A 10379-nucleotide genomic window follows, 5' to 3' on the forward strand; every position below is an offset into this window, starting at 1 on the left:
TCCAGTGATTTGCTTTTCTTTTTTTCGCCCGTAGTGAAGAATCAAAAAAGTACAAAACAAAAATAAATGAATAAACATCATTAAAAATACAATACCGTAGATAGATGTCATAATATGCAATGCAGGTTTGCCCCAAAACATGAAAGGCAATTCCCCCAAGTAATAAAAACCTCAACAGGCAGCTGTTTAGCACCCTTGTCAGTTAATGTTTACTGTCAAACCTAACAAAAGAAAATACACACGTTTTCTTATGTATCTATTTCATGAATGGATTTTTTTTTTTTTTTTTAAATCAGTGGCCCGGTGGTCCAATGGTTAGCGTGTTGGTTGTTCGTCTCTGTGTGCCCTGCGATTGGCTGGCAAACGGTTCAGGGTGTCCCCCTGCCTACTGCCCCAAGATGGCTGGGATAGACTCCAGCACCCCCCACCCCACCCCCCGCGACCCTTGTGAGGATAAGGCGGATCGGAAAATGGATGGATGGATTTTTTTTTTTTTATCATGACAAAAAAAATATATCGTCGGTTTGAAAATCGATGAATTGCAAATAGGAAAACGGAAGAGCGGCCAGAACATTCCTCCCATTGGACCAATCAGATGGTTTGCTCCACCCACATGCCAATTAATTCAAGTGTCGACAGGTGTTGGCTCATCCCACGCCAGACTTGTGACACCACTGGTGTCACACCAGTCAAGTTAAGAGTTTTGAACAAGAAGGCTGACTTCTCTGTGGGGCGCCAACAGCAAATATGTTTGCTTGAGCTGTTCTAGTTCCGTTTATCTTCTTTACATTTTTTTTTTTTTTTTTTTTACTTGTTGTAGGAGCAACCTACGTGTTGTTTTTGGTTTTGTTTTTTTAAATATCCCATCTCTATGTTGTAGCAGAGAAGCAGTCTTGTCCTTTCAGGTGCTCCATTTGAAACGACGCTATGAAGGAGGAAATTGCCGCCGCCGTCTTTTTCGTGGGCCGCGTGGTCAAGCGCTACGGTTGTCTGGACAATGACGGCCGTGAGCGCTTCGCCGCCGCGCTCACGTCCGCCTTGTTTGAGAGCTACAAGAACCATTGGCACCCCAACGTGCCCACCAAGGGGCAGGCCTACAGGTATGCTTCAGTGCCACTCTTTGGGTGGCGTTTTCAAAGCTGCCATCTTTGCGGAGTGTCTCATGGGACTTCTACATAATGGCCAACAACTCTAGATTTGTTTTTCTTCTCCCGCTTTAGATGTCTGCGAATGAACCGGGTACAACAACAGGATCCAGTGCTTCGGAAGGCGTGCGATAGAAGCAGCGTGCGCTACGAGGACCTGGGCCTGCCTCAGGAGTTCACCGTGTGGGTCGACCCTGGAGAAGTGTCATGCAGGTTGGCGGACATTCTGTATCCAACAAGCCAGAGGCTTGTTTGTTTGAATATCTAAATGACAAATGGCCTAATTAATGACTGACCGTCCTCTGCTTGAAATTTAATAGCTGGGTCTTTGTCGTTATTTTTTTAAATCTAAGTTTCTTGAAGATTGAACCTTGAGACATGTGTGGCAGGTACGGTGAACACAGCGCCCCCTTCTCCATCTCAATGGTGGACGGCAGCCGGCGCGCCGACGCCCAATTCTCCCGGCGAGTCCACGACGCCGTGGAACGCGCCAGCCTGGACGTACCCTCGGAGAGTTCTTCGGATGAGGATGATGACGGGGTGGATGAGAAAGAGGGCGGTGGCAGCAGCGGGCCATCTGCTGCTCTCAGTGCCGAACCCAAAACCATCCCGACTGTTAGCAATCCCAAAAGCGTCTACCGGGTAAGTCGGCACAGGGAAAGACTGGTAGTACTTTATCCACCCTATTGCTTGAAAGTATAGACTGGGGCTATTTTATCCTTCTCCTTCCCACATACTTTAAACCCTTGAACATAAATTTCCTCCTTTTTCAGTTAACTGCCAATCTACTTGAGTCAAATTAGTACTTTGTTTATGTACTACGTTCCATCATTGGATGTTTGAAAGGAGTCCTGGAATATGAATTGTCTACATATGTACTTTACAAACCCCCTTTAGTTCAGCGAGTTTGCTCCCGGCGCACCCCAGACGTGGCTCACCCACCCCAAAAGGAAGCCATTCGGCGGGGACGCCTTCCTGCCTCTCGTCCCTCTTCCTCATCTCTCACCACAGCACCTGGCGGGCTCCAAAGGTTTCCATTCCTACCGGGCTATGTTTACCTTCACTGGGCCTCGTGTGGATAAGTACCACTGGGTCAGCAAGTCCCGCTCCTAGAACTTTCTGGATCATCGGTGAAGGGAAAAAAAAAAACAAGTCTCGGGGCTGTTTGTGTCTTTAAAGGAAATGGTTTTGAATATTTTGTGCATGATTTAACTTTTTTCTCCCCTTTTTTTAACGTCTTGACACAAGTGCTTTTAAGTAATTCTAACTGTAAATGTGTTTTTAATCACCGGTACCTGTGAATAAAGTAACTAAATTGTGAACTGTAGCTCAAAAGAAATAAACAGATCCGTTTCAGATGGTTTGTGTTAATCCCTCTGTTTTTAACTTGATTAATGTGTAGCCACTGTGCTCAATATAATGTCTGCAACATAGATAACTAAGGGACTCATCCTAGAACAATGTTACCCAGGGGGAATAAAAACCTTAATCAAGATCAAGCTGCATGTAATTGGCTTTTTTTTTTTTTTTTTTTTACACTGGGCATTAAGTGGTAGTTTACTGCTTGTGTTTGAGAGGAGTCTCTTCACATCTGGATTTAAACTCTTATGATTAGGAACTTTCCACCTTAGCAATGATTAGCGCCCTATCTCCCCCCCCCCCCACCAAAATGAAAGTGTTTAGTCTAATGTATTGTTTTTGTGCAATTGTTTTCACTCCAAGGACTCATGTAATTTTATCCAAGCTGTTGTATGCCTTGGAAATTCAAAGTTGACTTCCAACACCGAAACGTTCCTTTAATACTGTTGTATTGGGGCAGCCATGTCATTTGCATGCCCTGGTAGGATTTTTGGAAATGCTATTGTGTTGCACTCGTGCCAAGTAGCAAATTTGTGTATTTGTAGTCCATTTGGTATAGACATCCAGCTAAAGGTCCATGTTTTACTACGCTCTTTATTCTCACTAGTACAAGTACTACCTAGCACTAGCTTAAAACGGCCTTCCGGCAGGACGAGGCGAGTGTACAGGAAGGACACTCGGTCACTCTGGGACGTCACAGCTCCACGGCCATCGTCGGGCCAATGGAGCGGCGGCATTATTCACGCGCGTAACTTCTCCGCCCAATCGGGAAGCTTGTTGTTAGAACGTGGATCGGCCCTAGGTCACATCCGGTCGTATATAAACCGCCACGAGTTAGCGGTGAATTTGGAGTGTCCATTTTGAGCTGAGATCCGGCGGCTCCCTCTCTTTTTTTCCCCCCTCCCCTTGTTAAAGTAAGACAGCTTTGCTCTTTTTCGACCGCTGAAGCGCTTATTTGTAACTCTAGGAGCGATAATGTTCCCGTGCGCGGCTATTGACGTGTTGGACTACCTTCCGATTTGAGCGTAATTGTAACATTTCCCGGATCGGTAAGACGATGCTGTTGGCGAGCTAGCTGGCTAACAGTAGCGCCTTATGTCCAGGCTGGTATTACGTATGGCTAATGAATGGTTAACACGCATTCTAGTCATAATTTCCACCTGAATGTACAGTTTTTTTTACCGCATTCGTTACCATGAACTCCATTTCCTCGCGCGGTGTGTAATGTTTCGCTTTGTTTCGTTTGCAAGTCTCGGAATGCCAACCGGGGCCTTGCTCGTTCCCCACGAGCGCGGTTCGTTAGCATCCGGCTAGCCATCTTATTGTTACCAAACATTTGCCGAGGTCGCCAAAGTGGAAAACGCGGCCGTCCAAGTATCTATTTAAAAACACCTACTGTCATATAACTCAGCCAATCGGCTGTGATTTTAAGTACAACTGCTGAAAGTGGGCTATTGCGCATGTTTTGGTCTGTGCGACAAGCGTGCATTTGTTTGAATGGGAATATCTCCCCCCAATGTTCAGGTCAGTCAGTTAGGCTCGAGCAACTTTGAAGTCGCTCTTTAATTCCTGTGAAGTGCTAAAAACGCCAGAAAAAGCCACGTTAAGTATTTTGGATAATCACAATTTTTTTCATTGTGATTAAGACAGAGTGAGTAATGAAAAACATGAACCACGATCTCAAAACCAGAGCCCAACTGATTTGGATGTTTTTGTTGTTGTTGTTTTAATGCCGATTCTGATATTTGGCAGAAACAATTTCAGACAACTAATTAACTCTTTATTCATTGAGAACATCTAAAATTACAATACTTTTATTTTGATGCTTAATGTAAAGAACAAACGTATGAATCACAGGCAGATTGTTTTCACAATGCAGTAGTGGTGTAACTTGGCAGCAGAGACATTTTCAAATACAAAAACGTGCCAAAAAAACTCCTTATAATTTGCAGAAAGACTGAAAAAACATCCTGTCCTCCAGCTCCATCTCAGCAAATCTCCGTCCGATTTATGATTATTCTGAGCTGGGCTGCAATCAAATGGGTTTCCAATGTATCCTATGCTACACTGAAGAATACATGATTTGAACTGTCGGAAGCTTCCGCACTGATGAAACGTACTGTCCACCTCCCATCTCATTTCAGGCTACGTTAACAATCCACCCTCACGATGGCTGACGCTGACATTCTGCTCATGGAGACTTCGGAGCAAAACGGTAACGAGGGCGACGAGGACCAGAATGACGACGCCGCCGCCGAAGCCGAGCTGATGGCCGACGACGATGCAGACGGCGGCAAGATTGACGCCAGCAAAAGTGAAGAGGATGCAGGGTGGGTGCCTTTTTTTATTTTTATTTTGAAGAATTGTCTATTTGTCAACCGCGGTTTCTTGCCCCAAGACAAAAAAATGAGCCTTGTCATTTTCTTAATTCCTCGCATACTTTTAAACAGTTTACTAGACTTGACTCGTTGCGCCAGACTCATCACTCATGTAAGAGCAAATACCTGACCCGTTTATGGTCTTCACTGTGAAGCGATGTTATTTATTGAACACTTCCGGGCATTTTCTTGCAATGCGGTTGAATTTGTGTGCACGTCACCAGTAAGAGTAACAAGCGTCCGCCCCTGCTCCCCCTTTTCTCTTCTCCAGCAAAATGTTTGTTGGCGGCCTGAGCTGGGAGACCAACAAGAAGGACCTCAAGGACTACTTCAGCAAGTTCGGCGAGGTGTCGGACTGCACCATCAAAATTGACACGGCCAGCGGGCGCTCCCGCGGCTTCGGCTTCGTGCTCTTCAAAGACTCCGCCAGTGTGGACAAGGCGGGTGCTCGTCGAAATGAAACTCCGTGCGGTGCCCTCGTCCGCCTGCCATTTTGGCTGACTTACTGGCTGTGTGTGCGCGCGCTTTGCAGGTGCTGCAGCAGAGCCAGCACAAACTGGACGGCCGCCAGATCGACCCCAAGCGGGCCCTGGCCATGAAGAAGGAACCCGTCAAGAAGATATTTGTAGGCGGTTTGAACCCGGAAGCCACTGAGGAAAGCATCAGGGAACACTTCGGAGCCTTTGGAGAGGTGAGGAGACCCCCAGGCTACAAAGCAGTCTGTTGATGGAACGCAATGAGGTCGGGAGGGGGGGGGGGGGCTTGCAGACAGCTGTTTTTCTCAATTTTTATTGAAATTGATTTGTACGTCATCCATCCATTGCTCTTTTGTCAAGTTGTGTCAAAGAAAGACTAACATTTCGTCTTGGTATAGATGAACGTAGTTTGAATTATGTTGAATACAACAAAGCGTGCAAGATTTAACATAGCTTTACATAATTTATTGTTGCTGGGGGAAAACCAGGTGATTGTACCACCCCGGTGTTTTTACATTAGGCATTTTCAAATCTGCAAATGTCTCTCTTGTTCAAGTCAGAACCATGACGTTTCAAGTTGCTGACACGTGTCGTCGTCTTTCAGATCGAAACCATCGAGCTTCCCCTGGACCCCAAGTCGAAGAAGAGGAGGGGCTTCATCTTCATCACGTACAAAGAGGAAGCCAGTGTCAAGAAGTGCTTGGAGAAGAAGTTCCACAACATTGAGGGCGGAAGGGTCAGTGGTCTTGTCGAGATGGGCGGCGAGAACGTCGTGCGGGTGTTTGAAGGTGGCCGTTGTGTTTCTGGGTGCCGTGTGGCAGTGCGAGCTGAAGATCGCCCAGCCCAAGGAGGTGTACCAGCAGCAACAACAACAACAACAGCAGCAGCAGCAGTACGTAGGAGGACGCGGCGGAGGCTACGGCAGCCGAGGAGGTCGCGGCCGCAGCGGGGGTCGGGCGTCGTACTTGTTAAGAAGTTGATCCTGGAAAAGAGTCGGATTGAAGGGCTTAATGGGTGCCTTGCCTTGGCTTGGCTTGGCTTTGCGTCGACAGGCCAGAGCCAGGGCTGGAACCAGGGCGGCTACGGAAGCTACTACCAGGGATACGGCGGCCAAGGCTACGGCGGCTACAGCAGCTATAGCGGCTACGGCGGCTACGACTACCCCTCCGGTGGCTACTATGGATACCCTGGATATGACTACAGTACGTATGACGCCGCACGTGTTGCGTGTCATTGCGCCAAGTGACTCAAATGCATGTTAAAAGGAGCAGGGTCTCCTGGAGAGAGTTCTTGTGAACACGCCTTTCAAAACAAATGTTGACGATGCAAAGATTGCGCCCGTGAAGCTGCGATTGAGACTCTTGTCGCGCTCCGCCACCATGTGGAAATGTGTTTTGTTTGTCTCGACTTGCGATGTGTGCAGTTGACGATGATGCTGTGTTGCCAGGCCAGGGCAGCGCCAGTTACGGCAAGGCTCCCAGACGGGGCCACCAGAGCACCTACAAGCCATACTGATGCGCGCACCTCGGGAGGTACGTCATCCGCCGTCGGCTCCGCTTCCGTTGGAAGGCGACAGGCACACTTACGGGGTTCTTGTCTCTCCTCCCCTTTAAGGATCCAGCCAAAAAAAACGGCCGACTGGACAAAAGCGACTCCTTTTATGACAGAAGACCATTTGTACAGAAAACATCAGAAATGTAACTTTTTTTTCCCTTTTTTTTTTTTTTTTTAATTGTATGCTTTCATTTTTTAGGTTTTATTTTCCTTCTGTTTTGTTTTCCCTCCCCAACATTTCCATTGAAAGGAAGTGTGATTTTACTGTACTTTTTGGTACCTGTTTTGATTCTAATGTATTGTAAGGGTATTTTACATGTCAGCTGGCTTTACAGGTTTGGATGACTTACTTGGTGCTGTAAAGGAGCTTTTTTTTGACAAATAAAGAGAAAGATTCACAGACGTGGTGTACTTTTTTTTTGTCTGTTTGTTTGAGAATTGAAAGTTTGAAACCCTAACGTGAGTTTTAAGGTCTACTTTGAAACCATTATTCCTCGTGCCAAATCGTAATTCAAACCATTCATTCACCCTTGTTTCAAGGCCGAATTGGGAATCCAAACAGAGCTTGAAATCCTTCACTATCGTTTGAAACCCTGACCTGTAACCCTTAATATAAATCCTCAAACTGTAGTTTCGAAACCTCACTTTAAACTACCGTATTTTCACTACTATAAGGCGCCATTAAAAGTCTCCAAAATGGACAGGACGCCTTATAATGCGGAGCGTCTAGTGCACAGGTGTCGAAGTCCGGTCCTGGAGGGCCGGTGTCCTGCATGTTTTCCATCCCTCCCTGCTGCAACACACCTGATCCAAATGAACAGCTCATCAGCAAGCTCTATCAGAGCCTGATAGTGATCCTGATCATTTGAATCAGGTGTGTTGCAGCAGGGAGGGATGGAAAACATGCAGGACACCGGCCCTCGAGGACCGGACTTCGACACCTGTGGAATACAATGAAATTTCTTCACCCCAAGAGGTCTGACATTGAATGATAAATGTTTGGTAGATCGACAAAAAGAAAATAAGTTTTACATCTGATACAGTACATCTTCCAAGCAGAAAATACTTTGACACATCCAATATGGCAGTGCCGTTGACATAAAGTTCAGTGCCCAAGACGGAGTTCATGAATGTCTATGGTTTTGAGGCATTGTTATATTGCATTTACAATGTTTGACCAGTGGGTGGCAATGTAAGGAATGTTTCCTCTTAGCCAACTGACGCACGATTTTGTCACTCATCAGGCATTCCACTACAGGGACCACCTTAATTAAATGAAAGTACTTGTTTAGGTTAGATGTATACAATGTTGAACCAATTTTACTATACAGTACAGGAGGGATGTGATCCTCTCATCGAGTGGTATACCGTGGGAGTTTTTTTTATTTTTACTAATTATTATTTCCCCCAATAATTAGCAACAATGGTTTAGCAATGTAGGGAAAAGAATAATAAGTAATATGCAGGAGAAGATACAAATCAAAAGGCAAAACTTTATTTCTATGAGTCCCTGTAAAATTTTTCACATTTTCAAATTTTACCCTCTACAATATTCTGGGGAAATTACAATAACCTTGTTCCTGTGGGCTATTTTTAAAACAGGCTTCTTACCCTTGGATGCCGACTGATGTCCGTGGGCACTATGTTGGTGATTTCCAGTGTTTCAACTGAAAGCATTTCATTTGATAAGCACGGTTGTCACATTTCCAAACAATATTTTTGGATGGGTATTTTTATGTTTGCCCTTGCTGTCAACTCATATCTTTGACCTATAAGAAGTTACAATGCCAAAGGATTTGTGAATCTGAAAAACAATCACTGTAGAAAACCAATACCACAAAGAGACAGTCAACGATGACATGAAAGGGATGCATAAAAAAAAAATTCTTTATGTAGGCTATTGGGCGAATATTAATTCATAAGGTGGTGATTGGGGGAAGCCCGGTCATCGAGTGGTTAGCACGTCGACTTCACAGTGCAGAGGTACCGGGTTCAATTTCAGCTCTGGCCTTCCTGTGTGGAGTTTACATGTTCTCCCTGTGCTTGCGTGGGTTTTCTCCCGGTCCTCCGGTTTCCTCCCACATTCCAAAAACATGCATGGCAGGCTGATTGAACACTCTAAATTGTTCCGAGGTGTGAGTGTGAGCGCGAATGGTTGTTTGTTTCTGTGTGCCCTGCGATGGGCTGACAACGGGTTCAGGGTGTCCCCCGCCTACTGCCTGAAGACAGCTGGGATAGGCTCCAGCACCCCCCGCAACCCTCGTGAGGATAAAGCAGTTCGGAAAATGAATGAATGAATTAATGAATGAATGAAAGGTGGTGATTATGAGGTAACTATATCAACCAAAGGTACCATTTGTTTTTTCTATTGTATGCCAACATAAACACACATCCGTACACTGCTTCACACTGGCACATCAGATATGTAATATCACGAAAAACAAATATGACTAAAGGGAGCTGTGATGATGAATTTCCTCTTTGTGGTGACATCACTGCCCCAAAAAAATGACCATGTATAGGAAGGTGTTTTTTTGACAAAAAAAAAAAAACGACCATGTATAGTCAGGCGTTTTTAGCTGACAAAAATGACCATGTATAGCAAGGCGTTTTTTGCCCAAAAAAAAAAAAAACGACCATGTATGATAAAGGCATTTTTGGACGAAAAAAACAACCATGGATAGTAAGGCGTTTTTATCCCCTTAAAAAACGACCATGTATATATATATATAGGCGTTTTTAGCTGAAAAAAATGACCATGTATAGTAAGGCTTTTTTGGCCGAAAAAAACGACCATGTACAGTAAGCCGTTTTTGGCCGAAAAAACGACCAGATATAGCAAGGCGTTTTGAGCCGAAAAAAACGACCATGTATAGTAAGGCGTTTTTTAGCCGAAAAAAGACCATGTATAGGAAGGCGTTTTTAGCCCCAAAAAACGACCATGTACAGTAAGGCGTTTTTAGCCGAAAAAAGACCATGTATAGGAACGCGTTTTTAGCCCCAAAAAACTACCATGTGTAGCAAGGCGTTTTTAGCCGAAAAAAAACGACTATGTATAGTAAGGCGTGTTTTGTTGGTAAAAAAAGCCTGACTATACATGGTCATTTTTTTTTGCTAAAAATGTCTGACTATACATTGTCGTTTTTTTCGGCTAAAAACGCCTTACTATACGATGTCGTTTTTTTCGTGCCAAAAACGCCTTACTATACTATGTCGTTTTTTTCGGCTAAAAACGCCTTACTATACGATGTCGTTTTTTTCGTGCCAAAAACGCCTTACTATACTATGTCGTTTTTTTCGGCTAAAAACGCCTTACTATACGATGTCGTTTTTTTCGTGCCAAAAACACCTTACGATACAATGTAGTTTTTTTCGGCTAAAAACGCCTAACTATACTATGTCGTTTTTTTCGGCAAAAAAAAGGCTTACTAAACTGTGTCGTTTTTTTTCGGCTAAAAACGCCTTAC

General features: G+C 44.8%; 2 protein-coding genes across 5 annotated transcripts; both read left to right on the plus strand.

Annotated features, from left to right (window-relative positions):
* The first annotated feature begins 527 nt into the window (after positions 1-527).
* btg4 (B-cell translocation gene 4) lies at positions 528-2503 on the plus strand. Its single transcript, XM_019873546.1, has 4 exons — positions 528-1100; positions 1221-1358; positions 1535-1787; positions 2043-2503. The coding sequence occupies exons 1-4, from the start codon at positions 928-930 to the stop codon at positions 2256-2258; spliced, it is 780 nt and encodes a 259-aa protein (XP_019729105.1). The 5' UTR covers positions 528-927; the 3' UTR covers positions 2259-2503.
* An 808-nt stretch (positions 2504-3311) lies between these two features.
* On the plus strand, positions 3312-7314 carry LOC109517953 (heterogeneous nuclear ribonucleoprotein A/B-like). 4 transcript variants are annotated; one of them, XM_019873503.1, is made up of 9 exons: positions 3312-3418; positions 4649-4834; positions 5154-5322; positions 5415-5573; positions 5963-6094; positions 6180-6309; positions 6411-6560; positions 6782-6890; positions 6973-7314. In XM_019873503.1, the coding sequence occupies exons 2-8, from the start codon at positions 4674-4676 to the stop codon at positions 6871-6873; spliced, it is 993 nt and encodes a 330-aa protein (XP_019729062.1). In that variant the 5' UTR covers positions 3312-3418; positions 4649-4673; the 3' UTR covers positions 6874-6890; positions 6973-7314. The 4 variants fall into 4 exon arrangements, with proteins under 4 accessions (XP_019729062.1, XP_019729053.1, XP_019729080.1 ...); XM_019873494.1 differs by lacking the exon at positions 3312-3418 and adding an exon at positions 3445-3553; XM_019873521.1 differs by lacking the exon at positions 3312-3418 and adding an exon at positions 3445-3553 and having other exon boundaries at positions 6806-6890.
* Positions 7315-10379: the final 3065 nt, after the last annotated feature.

Source organism: Hippocampus comes, unplaced genomic scaffold (genome assembly GCF_001891065.2).
Source record: "Hippocampus comes isolate QL1 unplaced genomic scaffold, H_comes_QL1_v1.1 scaffold33, whole genome shotgun sequence".
Lineage (NCBI taxonomy): Eukaryota > Metazoa > Chordata > Actinopteri > Syngnathiformes > Syngnathidae > Hippocampus > Hippocampus comes.

Coding starts and splice junctions, on each gene's coding strand:
- btg4 (XM_019873546.1), top strand. CDS start 928: ATGAAGGAGGAAATTGCCGCCGCCGTCTTTTTCGTGGGCCGCGTGGTC. Junction 1,101..1,220: donor ACCAAGGGGCAGGCCTACAG/GTATGCTTCAGT, acceptor CTCCCGCTTTAG/ATGTCTGCGAATGAACCGGG. Junction 1,788..2,042: donor ATCCCAAAAGCGTCTACCGG/GTAAGTCGGCAC, acceptor AACCCCCTTTAG/TTCAGCGAGTTTGCTCCCGG.
- LOC109517953 (XM_019873503.1), top strand. CDS start 4,674: ATGGCTGACGCTGACATTCTGCTCATGGAGACTTCGGAGCAAAACGGT. Junction 4,835..5,153: donor AAAAGTGAAGAGGATGCAGG/GTGGGTGCCTTT, acceptor TCTCTTCTCCAG/CAAAATGTTTGTTGGCGGCC. Junction 5,323..5,414: donor ACTCCGCCAGTGTGGACAAG/GCGGGTGCTCGT, acceptor CGCGCTTTGCAG/GTGCTGCAGCAGAGCCAGCA.